At 38.9% G+C, this 25253-nt stretch overlaps 1 protein-coding gene across 2 annotated transcripts in view; it reads left to right on the top strand.

The window, feature by feature from the left end:
- Positions 1–237: 237 nt before the first annotated feature.
- The window catches only part of LAMB4 (laminin subunit beta 4), a 114699-nt gene continuing 89683 nt past the window's right edge, over positions 238–25253 (top strand). For both annotated transcript variants that reach the window (XR_002481624.1, XM_008052513.2), the window contains exons 1-5: positions 238–289; positions 11072–11134; positions 17587–17744; positions 21811–21946; positions 24180–24253. Coding sequence is in view for 1 of the 2 variants with exons in the window: in XM_008052513.2 (XP_008050704.1) it covers positions 11101–11134; positions 17587–17744; positions 21811–21946; positions 24180–24253 (402 nt within the window). In the remaining variant the exon portion in view is untranslated. The remainder of the gene's footprint in view (positions 290–11071; positions 11135–17586; positions 17745–21810; positions 21947–24179; positions 24254–25253) is intronic.

Here is a 25253-nt window from a genome sequence, read left to right as displayed (position 1 = left end):
TACCGTAAAATTGAGCTCTATTTCCCTCTGTTTATAGAGTGTGTGTGTGTGTGTGTGTGTGTGTGTGTGTGTGTGTGTGGTGTGTGGTATGTGTAAGTTCAAATCTCAGGCAAGTAACTTTGCGTATCACCTTTTTGACAGGTTTTGGAATACCTCTCATCTTTTTTTTCCTATTTCCAGGTGCCTCAGGGAGAACGTTTTCTGCTTAAATTGACTCTCACTTTCAGGTGTGTCTTTACACGCCCTATTTGCTGCCTGCACTTCCACACAGACTCTCAAATCCTGGTAAGTTTTGTCTGCTGTCTCACTGGCAAACTGGCATTTTATGGATTAAATGATGGTATCAGAATTTGGGGGGTTCATAGGGAGTCAGCATAAACTAAAAAACAGAGTAGTATATATCAGAGCATAGAGTATAATTATGTTGCAGGATGATCAATTAAAAGATGACATTTATACATAAGATCATTGCCACATAAAACAACATCCAACGGGAAAATGGATATTTAGTATGTAGTGAGGGGCAGCCAAGGACTTGAGACTATCTGTGTCTTGAAGGAAGCTTAGAAAGAGATAGTGTTGAAATCCACAAGTTTAAGTTGTGTATTCAATGAATCCTTATTTTTTGTTTTGGTGGTACAACTTGTGTCATTTAGAAAAGATTTAAATTCTTTAGAGCTAGCCATATTTTAAAAATATTTGTGTTAATATGCTAGATATGTGTAAATATTATGTTTTCCAAAAAACATGATGTCTGCCGTAATTGAAAGAAAAGTAAACTTTAGGCAGCAGACACCAGACTCTCTTGCCGTTATCCTGCCCGTTATGCCCTTCACAAACAACATATCTTTCCTTTAATAAATCTACCTTTCTTAAACAGCAACACAAAAAAGTAAACTTTATAACTCCTCATTCTGCATTCCTCACTGCAATTTAGGCAAAACTTAGTTGAAATATCTAGGGATTCCTGATGTAACGTGAAAAAAAAGTGTTAGACAAATAAGGAAAAGTTAAACATAAGATTTTTATGAGAACTTTAGATGTATAAAATTGCCCATTGGATGCATGCCAGCAAGTCTTAGGGACGATTATAAACAGATTTATTATAATTATCTTATAAATTACTGTATAATTGCATAAGAAAAAAACAGTAGTAGAAACAGAAGTGAACGTAAGCCTTTACTGTGGAGAAGCTCTTATCAAACATGATTTCACCCAGGGGTCCAGGAGCTAAGTAGTTGGGCATTGTATGCCCTTTGTGTCTGCATCCGTCTCATACAAAATGTTTCAACAAAAAAGAAAAAATTCTTTGGCAAGTTGTTGGACAGAGTGCAGCTTTCAGCTGAGGCAAAGGCGAAGTAATAATTAGTGAATAGTCAATTAAATCAATTAGCAACTCCAGAAAGTTATTGTAAGTTTAATACATTTCACTGTTTATTGTAATACTTTAATATATTTTAAAACCAGTATCATCCAGCAGCATTCATTAAACAATTACAAAATGCATCTGGTGTCTTTGGGAATACATTTATATGCTTTTCATCCAAAGAAGGGATAGTATTATATCCCAATCAGTTTTACATATATTACTCATACTCATGAACTTAGCAAGAAAAAAATGTCACGTAGTCCTGTGAGTCTTCAAAATGTCAGCTGTGGTAAACCAACCTGAAAAGCAGTACCAATTAAATTTACAGCTTGATGAAAGAAACCTTGGACAGGGTTACCACAACCCCTGCAGTTATGCTGTACAAGGTCTGACAATTAAGTTTGTGAATTTGCCACCACGGGCTTATATTGGCAGTGTTGTACAAATAATTCAGTATGGTTTCATAACCTTGGTATATCAGTGTCACAGTTGTGTTCACGTTGAGGGAAGGCAGTGTTTTGCTGAGCAGCATTCATTAATGGTGTTGCATGCTTTTATGTGCCATCACAAGAATGCTGGAGCTTGAATTAGAGCATAGAACAAACATTAAATTTCTTGTTAGACTTGACAAGAGTGACAAATGAAATCAGGAACATGTTAGCCCAAGTTTATGGGAATAATGCCATGAAGAAAATGACGGTGTACAAATGGATTCAACATTTTTCTGAGGGGAGAGAAAACATCACTGATGGAGAGATGTCAGGACAGCTAGTAACCAGCAGAACCGATGAAAACATTGCAAAAATTTATTGAATTGTGTGTCAAAATTGTCAGCTGTGAGAAGCATAGCAGACCAAATAAACATCACTAGAGAAACAGTTAGGAAAATCTTAACCAAAAATCTTGGCATGAGAAAGATATATGCAAAAATGGTCCCAAAGAAGCTCTTGCATCACAACAATGTACCAGCTCACACAGCACTGTCTGTGAGGGGGTTTTTAGCCAGTAAACAAATAACTATGTTGGGACACCCTCCATACTCACCTGTTCTGGCCCCCAATGACTTTTTTATTTACCTGAAGATAAAGGAAATATTAAAAAGAAGACATTTTGATGACATTTAGGACATTAAGGGTAACACGATAACAGCTCTGATGGCCATTCCAGAAAGAGTTCCAAAACTGCTGTGACAGGTAGATTAGGTGCTGGCATCCTAGTGTAGCTTCCCAAGGGGATTACTTTGAAGGTAACTGTAATGATATTCAGCAATGAGGTATGTAGCACTTTTTTAAGGATGAGTTTGTGAACCTAATTGTCAGACCTTGTATGCACCGCTGTGGGTTTTATAAAGACTGGGTAGGTGATTTTAGATAACAGAATTTCTAGGGGTTGCCAGACTTACTCCAACACTCACCTCGTTTGGGGATTTGCTCACCTAAAATTAGAAATAGAAAATGGGGAGGAAGACCAGAGGTGAACAGTTTTTGGAAATGAAGAATGGGATGATAAGGCTCATGCCTAGGGGCACTAAAGCCACTTATGGGTTTCTCAAGCTCAGCATGGTTGATATTTGGGGTGGAATAATTCTTTGCTGTGGGGACAGGGACTGTCCTGTGCATCATAGAACATTTCTTTAGCAGTACCCCTACCCACTCGATGCCAGTAGCACCTCCCTTTCTTCTACTGCATCAGCCCAAAATGTCTGTAGGCTTTGCCAGATGTGCTCTCCTCGCCCCAGTACCACAACCTGCCCTGTAGTGTCTGACCACCCAGACAATCAAGAATGCACCTGCTGCCCAATAGGTTCTCATTAATAGTTAGCGGCCATCCCTAGGAGAAGAAGCAACTCTGATCCAAAGTGCAAAGACTTGGGAGTTACTTGGGACAATGGTTTTCCAATCCAAGGGTTCACTTACCTGGAGAGCATGTACAAGCACAGCGGGCTAAGCCTCAGGGCTGAGTGAATCAGTAGGCCCTGGGCTGACCTGACCATTGGCATTTCCAACAAGTTCCTAGGTGTTGCTGACGCTGCTGGTGCGGGAGGGTGAACAACCATCTGGGTTTGCCCAAAACTGCTGAGGATCCCAGCACCTGGGGATCTTCAGGGCCAAAACCAGAAAAGTCCCAGGCAAAGTGAGATGAAGTGGCCACCTCATTAAATCCAGGGACCACACTTAGAACCACAGTTTAAGGAGGCAGATCAAATGGAATTTAGGAAAATTTAGATTTGAGAAAGGGAAGAATTAAGGGTGACCCTCAAGTTTCTAGCCTGAGCAGGTTGGTCCATAGTTATACAGTGGGTCTCAAATTTTGCTGCTCATTGGAATCACGTAGGACCTTTAAAAATACTGATGCCAGGGCCCTCCCCTGGATATTCTGATTTCATTGGTATAGAAAGTTTCCCAGATGGTGTCCTTCTCTTAGAATAGAATCCAGGAGGAAGGTGGGTGTGAAGGATAAATTAGTGAGTTTTAGGTGTCCTTGAACTATCAGTAGTCCTCAGTTCTGACTGCATATTAGACTCCTCTAAGAAGCATTTTACATACACTGACACCTGGGTCCTACTCCCAGAGAGTCTGGGTTGATTTAATTAGCCTGAGCATTGGTGATTTTAAAATCTCTTCAGGTACAAACAATGGAATATTATTCAGTCTTTTAAAAGTGGGGGAGGGCGGGCACAGTGGCTCACGCCTATAATCCCAGCACTTTGGGAGGCAGAGGCAAGAGGATTGCCTAAGCCCAGAGCTTCAAGACAAGCCTGGGCAACTTGGTGAGACCTTGTCTCTACAATAAATTAAAAAATCACCAAGCATGGTGGTACATGCCTGTAGTTCCACTACTTGGAAGGTTGAGGCAGAAGTATTGCCTGAGCCCAGCAAGTCGAGGCTGCCACTCACTGCTCACTGCCACTGCACTCCAGCCTGGTGACAGAATGAGACTCAGACTAAGAAAGAAAGAAAGGAAGGAAGGAAGGAAGGAAGGAAGGAAGGAAGGAAGGAAGGAAGGAAGGAAGGAAGGAAGGAAGGAAGAAATGCTGACACATGGTACACCATGGATGAACCTTGTGGACATTATGCTATGAAATAAGCTAGTCATAAAAAAGACAAATACTATATGATTCCACTTACAGGATATACTTGAGTAGTCAAATCCATAGAGACTGAAAATAGAGTGGTGGTGAGGTCAGGGCTACGGGGAGACATGAGGCCAGGGGGTTGGGGACTCCTGGTCTATACAGAATGGATCTTCCTGAGGCTCCATCCTCCCCAGCTTCTCCTACAGGTCTTCACAAGGTTTTGTATAAGGTCATTCACCTGAGATTGCAGACTTTTCTAACAGGTAGTGCTCATTTCAGAGAGAGAGGCTGCAGGAGGATTGTTTCTCAGTGAGTCATTTTCTTATGACCTTGGGCTTCTGAAATGAACCTCAAGCTGTGCTAAGCACTTGAATCATAGAATGGGCATTTTGCCTAAAATCGGGCATTTCAAAACAACCTAAGAAGACTATATAAGGAAGCTGTTCAAGGGACACCAAGTTTCAGGTGTACAAGAAGAAAAGTGTTCTGGAGGTGGGCTGTACACAGCATAAATGCACTTAACACCACTGAACTGTATATTTTTAAGTGATTAATGGACCATTTTATGTTATAGGTATATTTACCACAATTATAAATAAGTTAAAAAGAAAGTCGTTTGAAAACTCTCCAGTGATTCTAAGGTTCATTCAGGGCCATGTCCTGATCTAATGGAGGTGATCAGCGGATGGTGAAATTATTGATAAGTAGTATGATTCTGTCGTTTATCTCTGCCAAGGAACTGTGATGATTTTTAACAAATCATTAATGAGAGTATGGTATCTATTTCTATTCTAGTCTAGTTTGGGATCTTTTTCTGGCTCCCCCTGCTGTTCTTCTTTGGGGTAGATCTTTTTTTTTTTTTTTAAGATTTGAGGGAGATTTGTTCTGCCACCCAAGCTGGAGTGCAGGAATGTGATCATAGTTCACCGCAGCCTCAAATTCCTGGGCTCAAGTGATCCTTTTGCCTCAGCCTCCTGAGTAGCTAAGACTACAGATATGTGCCATCATGCCCAGCTAAGTTTATTTTTGGGTAAAGATGAGGTCTTGCAATGTTGCTCAGGCTGGTCTTGAACTCCTGGGCTCAAGGGATCCTCCCAAGTGAGCCTCCCAAAACACTGGAATTACAAGTGTGAGCCACTGTGCTCGGCCTTGGGGTAGGTCATTCTTAAACCTGGCTTACGTATGCTGAGAAGTTCACTTCTTTGCACGATGATCTTTATTGTTGCTAGAAAAAGAATTCTCAGATGGACTGAGAAATTTCTCAGAAGTTCATTTTCATTACAGGAATGTGACAAACTGTGATACTAATGCTCTACAAAAGACGTTCCACTTGTTCTTTTACTTCTGCAATCAGTATTGCAGTTCTGCCTCCTTTCTCCCTAAATCTGAGTCCTTGGAATTCTGCAATCTATATCTCTCCCACCTGTTCAAAAAAGGGAGCGTTTAACCCATGGTTGGCAGTTGGGAACAATCTTTTGTTTCAGACTCTGTCCTGTGAATGGCCTCTCCATTGAAGAGAAACAGAAATGTCATGATATTTCCTAAGTAGCACTTTAAATTATCCTCAGCATTTCAGAGCCTTGTTCATGTCAAGCCCTGAATTCTAGGCTATTCACAGAGATCATGATCTCACTAAATTCAGTTTCTTTGGTTACAGAGAATAATATTTTCAAACTTTGTTAATATGTCCATTCTTATTAAAAGGATGACCACATTGACAGTCTTCCTGCATTTCTGGACAGAATGAAGCATGCAGGTAGGAACTCTAAACCCAGGAGAGCATCAGAACTGAAGATTTCATGTTATTAAATGTAGAGTTGCATGATTAACCAGAAGCCCTATGGCTGGCCCTGAGAAAAAAGTACCAAGAAAATGCTACGTCGAAAAAAGTGCCCAACCTTTTTGGCAACAGGAACTGGTTTCGTGGAAGACAATTTTTCCACAGACTGGGGGAATGGGGGGGATGTGCAGTCTAACCTTACAGCTAATGTTAATCTGTATTTGCAGCCGCTCCCTAGCGCTAGCATCACTGCCTCAACTCCATCTCAGATCAATTAGATTCTCATAAGTAGTACTCAGTCTAGATCCCTCTCATGCACAGTTCACATTAGGGCGAACGCTTCTATGAGGATCTAATGCCACCACTAATCTGACAGGAGACAGTTCACAAGTGGTGATGCAAGCTATGGAGAGCAGCTGTAAGTATAGATGACATTTGCCCGCTTGCCTGCTACTCACCTTTTGCTGTGTAACCCAGTTCCCCACAGGCCACAGGCCAGTATGGGTTAGTGGCCAGGGGGTAGGGGACTCCTTGTCCAAACAGAATGAATCTTCTTGAGGCTCCATCTTTCCCAGCTTCTCCTACAGGTCTTCACAAGGTTTTGTATAAGGTCATTCATCCGAGATTGCAGACTTTTCTAACAGGTAGTGCTCATTTCAGAGGGAGAAGCTGCAGGAGGATTGTTTCTTAGTGAGTCATTTTCTTATGACATTGGGCTTCTGAAATGAACCTCAAGCTGTGCAAAGCACTTGAATCACTGAATGGGCATTTTGCTTAAAACTGGACATTTCAAAACAACCTGAAAAAGACTGTCTAGGGAGGCTGACATTTGGGTTTAGGAGGGTAGCGTTCAAGGCAAAGAAAACAGCATGAGAAGACGGTTCAGAAAACAGGAAGTAGAAAGCTAGGACTGGAATGCAGGAACCGTGATCACAGAGGAAACAAAAATGTGGGACCAGCAGGACTGAAAAAGGATTCGCTAGGGAAAGCCTAAAAGGATGGAATGTCAAAAATATTCTCACCTTGGAATACATGAAAAACATTTTTACACTTTCTAGCATTCAAATAAAAAATTAAAATAATAGGCGCTTTTTTTTTTTTTTTTTTTGCTTTTTAAATTGACAAGGATTCTAAAATGTATAATACTCAATAAGGTCAGGCACAGTGGTTCATGCCTGTATTCCCAGCACTTTAGGAGGCTGAGGCTACAGGATTGCTTGAGCCCAGGAGTTCAAGACCAGCCTGCGCAACATGGTGAGACCTTGTCTCTACAAAAAAATTTTAAAATTAACTGGGTGTGGTGGCACACACCTGTAGTTCTAACTACTCAGGAGGCTGAGGAAGGAAAATTGTCTGAGACCAGGAAGATGAAGCTGTAGTAAGTTGTGATCATGCCACTGTACTCCAACCTAGGCAACAGTGAGACACCAACTCAAAAAAAAAAAATTATAGGCCTGGTGTGGTGGCTCAAGCCTATAATCCCAGCATTTTGGGAGACTGAGGTGAGAGGATTGCCTGAGCCCAGGGGTTCGAGACCAGCCTGGGCAACTTGGTGAGACCTCTTCTGTACAATATATAAAAAAATTAGCCAAGTGTTGTAGCACTTGCCTGTAGACCCAGCTACTTGGAAAGCTGAAGGGAAGAATCACCTGAGTCCAGCAGGTTGACACTGGGGTGGCCATGAGCGTGCCACTGCACTCTAGCCTAGGCAACAAAGTGAGACTCCAACTCCAAACAAACAAACAAAAATTATGATATTCAATATTGACAAGGGTTTATGTCAACAGTTGTTCCCATAGGCTGTTGTAAGGGTGTAAATTGTGACAAATTTTCTGTATGGCAATCTGACAGTCACATCAAAAGCTTTCTATACATATGTAGTATATATATACATCTGTATATTTGCATCCATACATATATATGTGTATTAGTCCATTTTGCATTGCCATAAAGGAATACCTGAGGATGGGTAATTTACAAAGAAAAGAGGTGTGCTGGAGGTGAAGGCTCAAACCTGTAATCCCAGCATTTTGGGAGGCTGAGGCGAGAGGATTGCCTGAGCCCGGGAGTTTGAGACCAGCCTGGGCAACTTGGTGAGACCTTGTCTCTACAATAAATAAAAAAACCAACCAGGCATGGTAGCGCGCACCTGTAGTTCCAGTTACTTGGAAGGCTGAGGCAGAAGGATCGCCTGAGCCCAGCAGGTTGAGGCCATGGTGGCCATAAACATGCCACTGCACTTCAGCCTGGACAACAGAGAGAGACTCTAACTCAAAAAAAAAGAAAAAGAAAAGAGGTGTATTTGTCTCATGGTCTACATGGTACTGGCATCTGCTCAGTTTCTGATAAGGCCTCAAAAAGCTTTTACTCATGGCAGGAGGCAAAGGGAAGCAGGCATATCACATGGTAAGAGTGGTAGCAAGACAGAGAGGGAGATTCTAGACTCCTTTAAGCAATAGCTCTCATGAGAACTAATAGAGTAAGAACTCATGTGTTACCACCAGAATGGCACCAAGCCATTCATGAGGGATCTGCCCCCATGACCCAATCCCCTCCTACTAGGCCCCACCTTCAATACAGGGGATCACATTTCAGCATGAGATTTGGAGGATTCAACAATCCAGACTATGTCAACATGTATGTCTATATATATACTTTGTGTATACACCTGTATGTTTATACACATTGATGCTCATATACAGTCTCAGGTCCATTATTTCCACTCTATTTAATATATCCTAGGGAGTAATCAAGGATATGCACAAAGATACAGCAAAAATATTTATAATAGGAAAATATTAGGTCAAGCACAGTGGCTCACACCTATAATCCCAGCACTTTGGAAGGCCAAGAATCATTTGAGCCCAGGAGCTTGAGACCAGACTAAGGAACATAGCAAGATTTCATCTCTACAATAAACAAGATAAGAAAAGTAGCCAGGCATGGTGGTGCACACCTGTTGTCCCAGCTACGAGGGAGGCTGAAGTGGAAGGATTGCCTGAGCCCAGGAGGACAAGGTTGCAATGAGCCTTGGTTGTGCCACTGCACTCCAGCCTGGGCCACAGAGTGAGACTTTGACTCAAAAAGAAAAAAAAAAATTATAAATGAAGTACACATCAACCAATAGAGAATTCCTTAAATAAATTCTTGTTCCTGCATTCAGAGGAATACTATGCAGTGATGAAAAATACTAATATAGGAAAGAAGCTTACTTGCTTTCCTCCCAACACTCTGGGTGTATATATACAGAGAGTGCCCAAAAAAATGCATACACATTTTAAGAAAGGAAAAACCTGTATTAAAATTGTAATACTCAATATATATTGATAACAAAAGATGAATACCAGTCACATTTGACTTCTGCAATTACAAAAGGTGTTCAAAGTGGTTCTCATCAGCATCCAGATACTTCTGATTATTGTGAGCTCCTGCAGGACTTGCTGTGCGTGACCTCCCGGATTTTCCCTTGTGCATATCACACACAGGACCAGGCGACTCACACTTATCACGAATGCATGCAATTGTTAGAAGTGTTGGAGTATCTGTTGCCTACTTGTGTCTCCATCAGTTGTTGTATATCCACAACATTTGCAAATTTCAGATACCACTTCAAAATGGCTTGTGATCCTCCAATGACAATTGTGCTTCCTCCATTTTCTTTGACTGGCCTGCCTGTTACATAGTGATGCTAGTATTCATTTGATTAGCACCGTCTTTTGAGCAAATGTCATAATACACATTGCTAACATAATTCACCATTGAAAAGTAGAACATAGATAATACCTCTTAAAATGTGTATTTTTTGGCACCCCCAATATATACTCTGATCTGTATCAGAGCTCCCCACAACAGTGACTGGGGTAATGGAGGAAGGTCTCTCTCTTTTTTTTTTTTTTTTTTAGTCGGAGTCTCACTCTGTCGCCCAGACTGGAGTGCAGTGTCCGCTCCCGGCCACTGCAGCCTCGACCTCCTGGGCTCCGGCGATCCTTCCGCCTCAGCCTTCCGAGTAGCCGGAATTACAGGCGCGCACTACCACGCCCAGTTAATTTTTTGATTTATTGTAGAGATGAGGTCTCGCCTGCCCAGGCGGGTCTCAAACCCGCGAGCTCAGGCAATTCACTCACCTCAGCCTCCCAAAGGCGTGAGATTACAGGCTGAGCCACCGAGCCTGGCTGGAAGGTCTCTCTCTTGAGGGGCACGGCCAAATCTCCATAGAGGAGAAGCGCAGATTTGCTTTGTAGGAGCCATCCAGTAATCCCAATGTCCTTCACTAGGTTAAAAATCACTGATTTAACACGCATTTATTGGTTCAGAAATATGTTTAGGATATATTGTTTGAAACAAGCAAACAGTATCATATTGTTTTTGAAAATTATTTATATGTAAAGAAAAGTATGGAAGAACGTACAGGAAGCTACTAACTTTTTCTCTGGGTGGTGGTGGTATAGGCGGTATTTTTCTTCATTTTGCCTGTCTGGATTTTCTACTTATTTTTTAAAAATAATGAGTACGTATTAACTGTGTGACCTTTTAGAAAAAAGTTTCTAAGCAAGAATGGCCCCCAAAAAGGTTAAAAAATTAAAATATGCAAAGAAAATGATAGTTGTTTCATCTTATTTCCCACTAACTATTAAATTCTATGATTTCCAAAAAAATGACAAATATTAGTAGCAAACAAATATTTGTTAAAATTTCATGCACTCTTATATTTTAAGGAATTGAACTTTGTATTTTCTCTCTCTAAAGCATAAGAGCCATTCAACAAATTGAGGGCTCTTACATAATATGTGATGATGGAAATTATTGATTCTACCAGTGATCGACTTTAACCTTTTTTTTAACTTAGATTGAATTTAATCATTTCCTGACAAAAGAATGCAATTTCAACTGACCCTTCTTTTGCACTTTGGTGAGTACTTGTCAAAATCCATTTTCTGCTTGTGTTGAATTGTCTTAAAATATTTAGTAGAAAATAGTTTTAAAACATATCCACTTCTTTCTTCTATACTGCTATATAGCTATTCTGTTGTGTAATTGTGTCAAGCAACCGAGAAATTCCACTCAAACGTGTTTGGTGTCCACACATAGCTATTTCTGTCACTCTTTAATGGAATTGTTTCATCAGCAAATAACTAAGTCAAGTAAGATACTAAAAAATGGAGAATAGTTTCAGATTCTTAACTTAAGAATACAATGCATTTAATTTTAAAATTATCTCAGCTTTGAACATAATGCTTATCCCAGTAATGAGGGCATGTGAAGAATTTATCGGCAAAATGCTCTCTTCTGAGTAAACAACAGCCTAAGCTTAAAGGCAATTCTCCATGCTTCTGCTGTCTTTAATAAGCTGAGTATAATTTGCATTAATCATGGGAAAGACGTTTCCAACAATTACTCCCTTTGATCTGACTTTTCTAGATCTAAAACAGCCCTGCCTTTTGTTACTGAGTACTAACTACATTGCTTAAAATCTTCTCTTCAAAGATTTGTGCTGAATTTCTTCACGGCAGCAAACTTTCAGAATCTTGCCTTTTAATTTTTGCCATACTCTATCCCTGAGGTAACTTCCCAGTCAGATTTGCTGGTAATGTAGGAAAGAACAGCTCCAGATGGTAAACGCTCATTTGTTCTGCATTGAAAATCCCTTGCTCTGAGAGGTGAGTCACAGGCTCGTGGCCTCACAGAGACTCAGGATCCATCTGGAGCCCCTAGTTTATGCTCCACCTCCCAAGACTGTGAGGCTTAGATCTGGTTTCAGATGGAAAAGAACTGCTTTTATCTACATCTGCTTTGGATGTTTTCTTCTAAACTAAACCAATATCCAAAATCAGATCATTCCACCTTCTCCCCAGCCTCTGTGTAGAATACCTTACTCACCCCTTGCAAATTTCTAAGCTACTCTACAGTTGCTGGGAGAGCCCTTCTCAATTAGGGTACCCCTCTTTGGAGGGAAAAATCTTCTAGATCTTCTGCCCGTGCTGAAAAGGCTTCATTGCCATTAACCCTGGATTTTTAAACCTAAGTTTGCCCTGACATAAACCAACTCTCTAAGGTTGCCTATGGTTAAACTCCCAACCAGGTTAACCACACATCATCAGGCTGGGCATTTTCTTGTTGGCATTTTGAACATAGACATTTATGTAAATACACTTAGTTTTGCATTCTGTCTGAGGAAGATAAGGAGAACAAATCATAAAAATTGCATTGGATCATAAGTTTTGGGAACTTAATACAAAGTACAAACCTTATCTAATATGCATTCTTTGTAATTTTTTTCACCCATAATAACTAAATCAGTGTGAGAACATAAAAGTAATGTGTGCTTGCATTCTCTTAAGTTCTAATGTGACCTCTAAAGTATGCGAAAACATCTCGTGTTTAAGAAAATTATAACAACATGCAAAATTACCAAATGGAGAAATATTATAATAATTTCTACAAAAGTTTCTTTACAGAAAATTTACTGCACATTTCCTTGAAATAACTAGATTTTCTAAATTCATTTTTAATAACATTATATCTTCAGGTTATATGTCATTTTTGAGAAATGCATTAATTGTCAAAAGATATAAACATTTTTATTATCTGAATCAATTCCAAACTATTGCTAATGTAACTTGACAGGTGAAAACTTCAGCCCAGGAAGGATATTGCTAAATCTATGTTCAGGCATGAAACTTTAGCTATGTATGTTTCCAGTAACTTTTTGTCAAGTATTTTAGATAAGACGTTTGTATTTGTACTTCTTACAGGAATCGTAGTTCAATATCCACGAATCCAGGGATATTTCTTCTGAAAAGTGCACATCTGATCAAAACAAGTTTGGCCAAGTCAGGTTGTAAAAACATGTTAAATCTGTAAGGCAACAATTCCAATAACAGAATTCAGGATGGAACTTGTCTAAAAGAATAAATCCTTGGAAGGGAAGTCTTAGTTAATCCACGTGTAGCATCAGCAGAAATGTGTTTGGTTTTTTGTTTCTAAAAAACAAAAAAATTTGCCTATTGGAGTTCTGAGTAGTTATTTATCCCCAATGCCAATCCTAGAAGATAAAAGGACACGTGAATTTGGTTTGCTGAGTGAATAAAAGAAACATCTATGTTAACTAATCTAGATCATTTCTTATACCCAACAAAAACCAAGCATTTGATGTGTATGATAGAGCTAACTTTCTTCACATATTTATCTTAAAGAAATAGAAGATTTAGAACAATGACCTTTACAACAAAGTTGAGAATAGAAAATTTCCTGTTCAAACTGCCATTTAGTAATTTGTGGAAGTGTAGACATTATGTATTGGCTGTAGAATTTATAATCTATGTATGTCTCAAGCCTGATAATAATCACAAAATGGCCAGATTAACAGAATAGTTCATGTGAATAATGTGTACAGAGGAGAATGAACATGACTTTTCCATAGTCATATAGGCTATTTTGGAGGTCAAAGTGAAGGAAAGAAATCCACTAAATGTAAAACAAGTCCATGAAAAAAAATATTTATTTATATTGTTATACTTGAGAAAACTGAGGAGAAACCAAGCCTTTTTCACAGTATGGTAATTATTTTTTATTATAAACCTATCCTTCTCACTCCTGTCTACTGAATTAAGGGCTTGGCATAAATTTTCATGTCTCAAGGGTCACAAGCAGGCAGAAAATGTCATGTGTATGTTTTTGTAGTATGGGATATGCTTGGTTCACCATCCAGAGGCTGATGGAGTGATTCTGTGGAGAGAGAAATATTTTAAGATAATTGTAGGCCCACATGCGCTTATAAGAAATAATACAGAGAAAGACCATATACCCTTCAACTAATCTCCCTTAATGGTAACATCTTGCATAAATACAGAGCAATAGCATAGCCAGGAAATCAACATTGATAAAATTCACTGACCTTATTCAGATTTCACCATTTATACATGTACTTCTATGAGGGTGTATTTAATTCTATGCAATGTTAATGTGACCATCATCACAGACAAGATAAAAAATAGTTTCATCACTTCAAGGGTTGGTCGTAGTACCTTTCATAGTCACATCCACCTCCTTCCTTCCCTGCTTTCCTAACCCCTTGACAACCACTAATCTGTTCCCTACCTCTATGATTTTGGCATTCAAGAATATGACATAAATGGAATTATATGTATATAACCTTTTTTCCACTGAGCATAATTCCTTTGCAATCCATCCAAGTTGTTGCAAGTATCAATGTTTCACTCCTTTTTATTGCTAAGTATTATTCCATGGTATAGATGTACCATACTGTGTTTAATCCTTTACCAAACAATAGACATCTAGGTTGTTTTCAGCTTTTGACTATTACAAATAAAGATGCCATGGACATTTGGTATGCACACTTTTGTGTCAACATAAGCTGCAATTTCTCTGAGATAAACATGGAAGGGTTCAATTGCTGGATTATGTGATAAACACATGCTTAGTTTTATCAGAAACTACCATACTCTTCCCCAGAGGACCTGTACCATTTTACATTCCCACCAGCAAGTATGAGGAGCTAATTTTTCCACATCCTCCTTAGCATCTGGTGTTATCACTATTCTTTATCTTAACCATTCTGACAGATGTGTGGTGATATCGCATTGTGATTTGCTTTGTATTTCCCTAGAGGTTCATGATGTTGAACCTCTTCATGTGCTTATTTGCTATCTGTTTATCTTCTTCAGTGAAGTGTCTGTTCGTGTTGCTTGCCATTTGCTCATTTGATTGATTTTTTTAGTGTTGAGTGTTGAGAGCTCTTATTATTATATTCTAAATACAGGCACTTTGTTGGAAATGTGATTTGCAATTATATTCTCCCATTCTGTAGCTTGCCTTTTTACCTCTTCACAAGGTCTTTCTCAGAGCAAAAGTTTTTAGTTTTTGTAAGATCCAATTTTCCAATTTCTCCTTTTATGGATCACATGTCTGTTGTCAATTCTAAAAATTATGTGCCTAATCCTAAGTCCTAAAGATTTTTTCCTATGCTCTATAGGCATTTGTAGCTTTATAGTTTCAAGTTTTACACTTAAGTCCATAATCCATTTTGAGTTATTATTAATATATGACATGAGGGTTTGGTTGCATATGTTTTTGTTTGTTTGCTTGCTTGTTTGTTTGCCTATGGATGTACAATTTTTCCAGCACCAAATTACTGTAAAGCCATCCTTCCTCCACTGAAAGCCTTCGTACCTCAAAAATGAATTGGGCATATTTCTGTGGGTCTATTTCTGGCTTCTCTGTTCTATTTCGTTCATCTACGTGTCTATTCTTCTGCCAAGATCACACTCTCTTGTTTATTGTAGCAATACAGTTAAGTTTCATATTGGGTAAAGCTAGTCTTTCTTTTTCAAAATGTCTTAGCTATTCTGGGACCTGTGCTCTTCCATCCAGAAGCCATTATTTCTACAAAATTACCACATCTATAACTTGAATTGCAGTTAAGAGAAAACTAGGGCCTAGATATGGCTTCCAGAATCAACTGGGATTCTAATCCTTTAATTGAATTAGCAATGAAACTATACTGTTCTGTTCAAATATACTTTTTTTAAAAAAAGAAATACAACTTCTTCTATAGATAGTTATCCACAAACTATTACAGGAGGCTCTCTTGTACATGCATTTCACTTTATATGTAAGTTAACTTTAGTCCTTAACTCCCTGTAAGATTCCATTTTGTTTTATTCAATCTTCCTAACAATTAACAAACCTATTAATACATTATTGCTCACCAAAGCGTAATACATAATGTGATGGAACAAATCCTGCAGTTAATAAATAGTTCAGATTACCTTACTCACCTCACATGCACATATAGACATTTAACAGTTAACAAAATTATTTTGAATGCTCGCTCCTTTATACATAGATTCTAACTCAGTGGTTCTCAAACATTATGTTAGAATGTGTGTACAAAAAACCATGTATGCTCTGGCCTTGTTCTGCTGTAAGATTTGTCATCACTTGGATGACCTAGGAATTTTCTAGTCCCACACCTCAAATCAGTTGGAGTCTTATAACACCTCTACCTACTATAAGCCTAGGCACAAACTGCTCTGGCAGTTAAATGGAGTTTATGAGGAAGGAACCAAAAAAAACCCAGAATTTATTTATAAAAATTGTATATTATTCTGTGCGTATGAACTTCAGTCATCTTCAAAGTACTCTCCGTTTGATGCAGTACACCTATAGAGATGCTTTTTCCACAGCTTAAAACAGTTATTGAACTCATCAATTTTGATGCCTTTTAATACTTCTGCCATTTTTTGTTTCACCTCTTCCACACTGCCAAAAAGTTTCCTCTGAGGACTTTTTTCATCCAGAGAAACAAAAACAGTTGCTCGGGGCGAGATCAAGTGACTAGGAAGGTTGGGGGTCATGCCTTCTTTGGTCAAAAACTGCTGAACACTGAGCACAATGCAGGTAGGTGCATTTTCATAGTGGAAGGACCAGTCACCTATTTACCACAACTCAGGATATTTCTTCTGTAAAACGTGATGCAACCTTCCCAAAACTTCCAGATAAAAACTTTGATTGACCATTTGATCTGGAGGAACAAATTCCAAGTGTACTACAAAGGACCTGCCCTCCAAAAAAAAAAAGAAAGAAAGAAAAGAAAAATAATAATTCCAGGGTGTTTGGGGTCCCCTTTGTATATATGCAGTCAGCAGGAGTCATGGGCGGAGAAAGAATTCACCCAAGTCTGATCAGAGAAGGACAGGTTTATTGAGTGCACTGCAAGGGAGCTGTAAGCAGGGCAGCAATAGAAGAGCTGTCTGCTCCTAATTGCAGTTTGCTGTTGCTTTTATATGGGAACTGGCCTCTTTCTGGTTCCTGCCATGCAACTGAGAGATTGAAACATGGCAGTTCCGATTGGTTGATATTCGACTTTAATTGTAGGCCACTCATTGATCAGTTGGAGGTTAACACAAGGTGGCTCTTATCATATAAAATGGCTTCCATTCACTTTATGAAATTTTCCATTTTGTATTCAAATCAGTTCAACCTTTGTGCAATACTAGGAAAACACTTTGGGAAATGATAAACTAAATTTCATTTAATTGTCTTGCAATCTTAACAACCCTATGATTCTGGAAGTGGGGGATCAACATGTCTCACTTAGAGAATAGATTACAGTTAAATCTCAGGAATTGATTTAAATTGTAAATCATATGTAATCAAATTATTCTGGACAGTTCCATCAGACTGAGAGCACAACAGCATCCACAACCAAGATCTTACAGATCAACAGAACCGGTATTCAAAATAAACAAACTGTTAACTTTCCAACTTAACCAGTTGTTTCTTCAGGCCTTAAGCTACTCTTAGACTGGCTTCTGTGTAGCTGTTTCTGTTACGTTCAAGGGTGGCTCAGTTACTCGAAAGCTCAAGATGACTGCAACAGGGGTGCCTGTCAACCCTCCACCGGTGATCTCTTGGTAGGCCGCAACACACAGCTTACAGCTTCTTCTACCTGCGGGCTGAACAGAGCTCAGAAATACTGCATCCTCGGTTACCTAGAGGTGGGTCTGCTCTTTATTTACTTGCTAGGACATTATTTAATCAATGATGTATATTTTTTCAAAGTATATCTAGAGCAACTCAGACAACATCAAAGGAGACAAACACTCCTTCCTGAACAACAGAGACACAGGCACAATTGTACCTTGGTATCCAAGGGAAATTGATGCCATCACCCTCCCCCATACAAAATTCCATGGATGCTCAAATTCCTGATCTAAAGTGGCATAGTATTTACACATAACCTCCCTTTAAATCATCTCTAGATTACTTCTAATACCTAATACAATGGATGTTAGGTAGATAGTTGTTATACTGCATTTTAAAAATTGTATTATTTTTAATTGTTGCATTGTTATGTATCAAGTGCAGTGGTGTGATCATAGCTCACTGCAGTCTCGAACTCTTGGGCTCAAGGGATCCTCCCTCCTCAGCTTCCCGAGTAGCTAGGACTACAGACATGAGCGACACCCCCGGTCTGGTTTTTTCAATAATTGTTGTTTTTTCCTGAATATTTTCAATCCTTGTCTGGTTGAATCCACAGATACAGAACCCACAGATATAGAGGACCAATTATAATATAATTCAAAGTCCAGGAAACCTTGACTAATCAAAAAATAGGAAAGATCTGCTAAATTTCCATTTCTTGTTACCTTCTGAAATGACAGAAAGGCCTTTTTTGGATCATCTTTGAAGATAATTGCTATAAAATCTACTGGTCTACTTAGCTGCCTTTGTCACTCCCAAAGAGCAAATATAATTGACTCATTCAGTAACCAAAGATCCCTCGGGCCTTCCAGGCCATTATGCTGAACACGAGTCCTCATTGTTCTGCTGTAGACAGAGGTAGCATGGATGTGGAATTCTGAAGTAATTGTACAACAGCCTCATAACATCGCTTGGAATTTGATTGTCTAAAACCCTTAAATTCCCAACGTTTTTGTGCCTTTTCTCCTTAAAGACCAGTTTAATAAAGGACTGGTGGCTTTTCAGGAGTTGTTTTCCCCTCCCAGTGTACTGGCAGCAGAACAGGCATCCAAGGTCATCGGAGTATCATACCTACAGAAAATCCCAAGGCAATCACGTCCGCCCCTTAAATGAGAGGATGTGCAGGAAGGAAGTTGGACATAAGCCTAATGTTAGTGACCCAAGCTTTTCCATGTATTGTTCATTTAAGGCAACTTGTTTAGGTGTCTGGGAAGTGCTTTGTATTCCAATTAGTTTCTAGCAAAAGGTGATGATTATAAATAAGTGGAGACAATACTTGGGTGCTTAGCACTGTTCTAAGTTTGGGAAGCACTTGTGTAAGAAAGCAAATTCTCTAAACTGCAAGGAAATTACAGGGTGGAAGTTCTGGCCAATTCTAGGCCAGGTGGTATGTATGACACTCTAAATGATTTTACTAAATCCAGGACCACTGGAGAAAGAAGTGGTTCTCAACTCTAACATTAGAAACTTTCCAACACTAACATCACCCATTTGTTCTTCTACCATTGGCATTTGCTTACTGTTGTCATAAGCCAACATTCTCTGACAAGAATTGGAAATTGGTGTTTCTATATCTCAAAGTTCAGCTAGCAAAAACTGGAATAAATCCAACTGCAGAGGCTTCTTTTGTCTAGAGAATGACAGAGATCTTAGAAAGCTTAAAGCTGAAAAAAAAAAAAAAACCTTAAAAATATTTCAAGTTGACAAACTATCATGGGTGACACTACAACCACTAGTCTAGACAAACATTTGTGCTGCGAGGATGATTTTTTTTTTCATCCATTATCTGAGGAAGAGCTACCAAACAAAATATTTTCCTCCGAAGCTTCCAATCAACATTGACTTTTTGTGTGCCCACACTGGAATTCTCACATCTAGTAGCTACAACTAAGGTATCCCTGGGGACATCCAAAGCAGACTACACTTCTAAAATGTTTACAGGAAAAAAAAAAGAAAGAAAGTGAGTATTATAAGGTAACCTTAAAACAATAAAAATAAAATGTTTACAGATAAGTTGCCCACAAGCTCGGAAGTTAACATTTTTCCCAGTAATTCCCATAGTATTATTGAAAATACTTTGAAGACTTGACATTTTTCGAGGCCTCCTTATTTAGGGCAAATCTGGGACTAGCCAACACCTGTGTGGAATTGATCCAACATCCATTTTGCCCTAATTTTCAAAGAGCATTTTGGTTTTCTTCAACAATCAGGCTTATGGTAGCCAGTGATTCTAAAATGCACTGGTTATGTGAATATATTAAAGGTCTGGTTTACTTTGATAGGCTCTGACTGAAAAAATCATTAAAATCATCATGCATTCAGTCAACAAATTTCACTGAACATCTATTATGTGCCAGGCACTATTCTAGGTAATGGGGATACAGCAGTATACAAAACCAAGTCCTTGTCCTTATTCAGCTTTAATTTTAATTATAGATACAGACAATAAGCCAACAACTATGTAACATAGTCTCAGATAATGATAAAGGTTTAGAAAATTTATAAAATAGGACAAAGGATAGAGAGTAGCAGAATGCCATGGTTTGGGGAGATGGTACACTTTAGATAGAAGGAAGGTCTCTTTGAGATGAAGGTGTTTAAGCAGAGACCTGAAAGAAGGGAAGCAAGAGATAAGAGTATTAGGGAGGGTATACATAATAAAATATTTGGGAAGAATAGTTTGTGCCAAGGGTGTGAGGCAGGAGGGTTCTTGGTGTTCTAGAAAAATATCAAAAGGCAAGTGTAACAGAGCCAAATGAATGAAGGGCAGCCAGATAGACATAAAGACAAAGAGGTGGCCCTGGTCAGATCATGTTGGGTCTTGTAAGCAATGGTATAAGGTATTGTCTAGACATAGATTCTTTTCTCCCAGTATCTGACTTCTTTCTTCCCCTCCCTCAGGGAGCAGCCTCTGGTCAAGGCTGGTTTCTGAAGGATAGGCACATTCCCAGTATTGAGTCATGGAGTACAGGTGAAGAAGCAATGCTGAAAGTAATGTAGGCATCACTCTTAATCAATATCACTGTAAACACTATATAGCAATTTGAATAATTAACTTGCCTGATTATAAAACTGCTTGCTTCACTGTCCCGAGGCATGGATTCCTCATCACCTGCCACCATCAGTGCCTCTCGTTAAGTTCTAATAAACCGTCTTTCCCTGCTGGACCTCTAGTTGATTTATTTGGAAGAGGAAGACGTTATACACAAGCCCTCTCAGATTTGGGGTTATAAATGCAACCAAACTACAAGCATCAAGTACTCACCAGAGTACCTATGCTGTTGTAGGCAATTTCTAGCACAGAAGGTTGTAATGATCAGCCCCTACTTCCTGGAAGCTTCGCAAAAAAGCTCCTTCAGAGTTCTACAAGTAATAGCCAGGAATAGCTGTGTAGGCTCTGACAGTGCTTTAGAAATCTTTGTAGAGCCCCTTATTCGTTTTAATCACAGCTATAAGTGAACACATTAAATTAAGCAAGCTCAAAGAGCTTCACAATTTATCCCAAGCAAAAGTAGTTCCAATTCACTAAGATCTTTCAGTCTTCAAGACAAGAGGGTGGTCTTCTTTGTTGCAAGATAATGAAAATCTTTCTCCTAAGTCCACAAGTGTGATATAAAGGTTGTGGTCGTGGAAGCTTTTCTACCAAAAACTATAATATCTGAGAGAGAAAGGATGATGGTTGTAACCTAGTGGCTAACTGTTTCATTAATTCCTTGCCTAATATTCTTTTTTTTTGGCAAAAGGAAGTAATTTTAACTCCAATAGTACATCTTATTTGTCTGAAGTTTAAAATAACCACCAGATTATCTGTCTTTTATGAGAAAAAAATTCATTTCATGTAAATTTTCATTTTTACCCCAAATGTATACATTTATAAAATTTCTAGGTCACATTTTAATTTAGTTTCTTATTGCACTTAGACACCTGTTGATGGAAAAATTGATATCTTGTTATTTCCTCTGCTTTTTATTTTTAACCCAATTGAAAGACAAATATAGTAAGTACAACTTGTTTTTAATTTAGATCAACAGTGAGTAATTACAACTCTTTATTTTTAATTTTGCTGATGATATTTTCCAGGGGGAACAAAAATGCTTCATCTGTGACTCCAGATTTCCGTATGACCCATATACCCAACCCCACAGCCATACCATTGAGAATGTCATTGCAGGTTTTGAGCCAGATAGAGAAAAGAAGTGGTGGCAATCCGAAAATGGTATGATTTAAATTCCTTGACAATTTTTAATTTCTTTCTGTTTTAATAAGGCATCTTCTTCTCTATATGGTTTTAATTATGTCACAGCAAGGTATTAAAATTAGAATTGAATAGTATCCTCCAAGAACATTGAACCCTATATAAAACAAAATTTATTTTCATTTTGATAAAAAATATTTTTCTTTATAGGAAAATCAAAATTTATTTTAAACACATAACTCAGAATGTTCCACTCTTTCCATGTGGAGGAAGAAAATATCCCCGCATCCTTTTTGTTCTTTGTAAAAATAAAGTTTATGAAGTGTTGGTAAATTAAACCCAACATAAAACACACTGATGACAAGTGAATGCCAGGAGTAATAATGCCAGGAGACGTCAAAGAGCTAGCACTGAGTGCTTGGTCCTTTGTCAAAAACTTAAAAGGTAGAAAGAACCTTTTGCTTCTTACTGCAAGCCAAAGATTTTAATACATGATTTGAATTGAAAGGATAGTTGGCTTTCCTTTCAACTAAAGTCCTTTCCTTCCTGGATGCATATACCTTTCCCTGTTCATGAACAGTTGTGATATTGGACTTGCATTGGCCCTCACCATCTGTATTTTCTAGATGCCTATTTTAAGTGTGGATCTGATAAAGGGTCTTTGTGTCTACCCCAGCTGTGAACCTTATATGCCCAAATGCACTTCCATCCGGGCTGGACCCTTCTTCAACATTGGTCTGGAACTCTCTAGTTTTCCTTAACTTCCACAGAATTATTCCATTCACCACATCTCTACATGTCACACTTTGGGCTAAAAGTCTCCTATTCTCTTCAGACTCCTAACATATTTCTTTTAGGGAATCCTAGACCATGAAAAGGGAGTGTGAAAATCATCATCACATTTAGGATAGTTTCGGGCAGGCATAATGTGAGACTTTTTTTTAATGTCATCCACTTGACAAATGATCGATTGGTAGCTATTAAATGTCACTTCCTTTTGAATCCTTGATTGATCTCTAGTTGGACTCTCCATAATGAAGGATTTGAGTCCAAGTTGGCTTTTACTGCAGACACCTGTCCTCATGATGAATGGTGCCATTTTTGCTTCACAGCTTTCTTGACTATCCATCTCCAGCTTTTGTTTCACACCTCCTCACAAAGGGACTGTTCCTCTGTTAGCTCCTTAGCCAAGCAATTTAGAGAGGGGAAAGCAGATCTCCCTTCTAGAAAGGACTGGAACCTGCATTCTCAGCAGCAAACATATCCCTGAACCTTTCACCTTTCATCTTTCACCTGGTTCAGTCTGGAATTCACTGCAGTCCAGCCCCTATTGTCTGGAGCCACACAGTTCAACAGGATCACTTAAAATGTTGCTAATCCAAAAGGAGATGGACTGTAAGGGTAAAACATCTCAGATTTCTAAGACTTAGTCTCAAAAAAATGTATAGGAAAGAATTGCTAATGTTTAAGATATCGGTTACATGTTGAAATGATAACATTTCCATATATTGGCTTATGTATATTATTAAAAATAAATTCATCTCTATGCCTTTTTACTTTTCAAATGTGGCTGCTAGAACATTTAAAATGACATACATGACTCAGATTCTCTTTCTGTCGGGCAGTGCTGCTCTAGAGATCCAAGCTTTGATTGTGTCCAGGTTGGGGCTCGTACTCCACGTCTGTGCTAGAGATGGGTCCTAGCTAACTAGCTCAGTGCAAAACCCTGACCAGATACTTCTGTCATCTCCTCAGCCATAAGGGATCCCACAGATCCCCACTCTAAAGGAAATATTCCAAGCCATGTTGTGACAATATCCCAAGCTATGCCAAGTGACTGTTAACAGCTGTTGGAAGAAGAGGATGTGTTGATAGTTACTGCGCTCTCACTTACTGGCTCATATTTATGTGTAGTCAAGATTTGAGTACAAAGAAATGAACCTTCTCTTTCCACCTATGGAAACACCCAGAATTCCCTTGTAAGTAGGTAATGCTGCCACACAGTGGCCGTGTGTCACCATCAAAATGTGGATGCAGACACAGTCAGGGTAAAACATAAAAAGCTGCTCTCCCATAGGTCTCTGGGGCTTGGAGTGGCACGGGATACCACCCCCAAAGACCGGGAAAGAGTATTGGCCACCATCCATGCAACTTCAAAGCGATCTTATTCCAGACATGCCACAGTGGGGAATTAGCATGATAAGCAGAGGTCTTTCAAAATTACTGATTTTCTTCTTTCTGGATTTTTCTTCAGGTCTTGATCATGTCAGCATCAGATTGGACCTAGAGGCATTATTTCAGTTCAGTCATCTAATCTTGACATTTAAGGTACAGAGACCTAGGCCTGCTGCTCTCTATCTAGTCCCAAAGGACTCTGCATTTACCTAGAATTTCATTTTGTTGCTTTCTTGCAGTGAAAAAAAGCAGAATAAATTCAGACTTAAGTTTTGTCTTCTGGGTTTTTGCTCTTGGATGAAGAAAAAAAATTACTCCTTGTTGCGCAATGACTTTATGGTTAATTTTTTTTTTAAATCCTAGAAGACAGAGAAAAGGAAATCTCCAAGTACTGGGGTGATAGGGACCATGAGAATTAGAAAGATAATTTTCAGGAGAAAAGGGCAGGAATTGAAATTATCTAGGTAAATATGGAAAGATTGTAATCAAGAGGGGAAGAAATTATACCCCACAACTCTATGATAAATAATTACCCAAAAAAAGAGTGGAAGAAGAATTAAAGAATCTGTACTAAGTTTAGTCAGAGGCCAGAGCAAACCATTATGCATAGTCTTTAATCATTTGTTAAACTCTTAATTTTGATGTCAGGCCTGGTGCTAGTTGTGGTAATAAAAAAATGAATATAAAATAAGAAATGAAAAAATACCAGTTTTTGCTCCCAAAGAACTCAAAATCTAGTTATGGATGCAAACATATAAATAGAAAATTATAAAGTGATAAGTATGGAAATAGAGGCAAGATTTAGAATGCTAGCCGGGCTCGGTGGCTCAGCCTGTAATCCCATGCCTTTGGGAGGCTGAGGTGAGTGGATTGCCTGAACCCGCAGGTTCAAGACCCACCTGGGCAACTTGGCGAGACCTCATCTCTACAATAAATCAAAAACTAGCCGGGCGTGGTAGCACATGCCTGTAGTTCCAGCTACTTGAAAGGCTGAGGCGGAAGGATTGCCGAAGTCCAGCAGGTCGAGGCTGCGGTGGCCGGGAATGGCCACTGCACTCCAGCCTGGGCGACAGAGTGAGACGCCCAACTCAAAAAAAAATAGAATGCTGGGGAATTTAGTTTAAGAGGCTAAGTCTGTTCTGGGGAGTCAGGA

This window comes from Carlito syrichta, unplaced genomic scaffold, assembly GCF_000164805.1.
Source record: "Carlito syrichta isolate Samal-C Ts95f unplaced genomic scaffold, Tarsius_syrichta-2.0.1 Scaffold279535, whole genome shotgun sequence".
NCBI classification, from domain to species: domain Eukaryota; kingdom Metazoa; phylum Chordata; class Mammalia; order Primates; family Tarsiidae; genus Carlito; species Carlito syrichta.
Note: the sequence above shows the minus strand (reverse complement) of the source record. Positions and strands in the feature narration are given on the sequence as shown.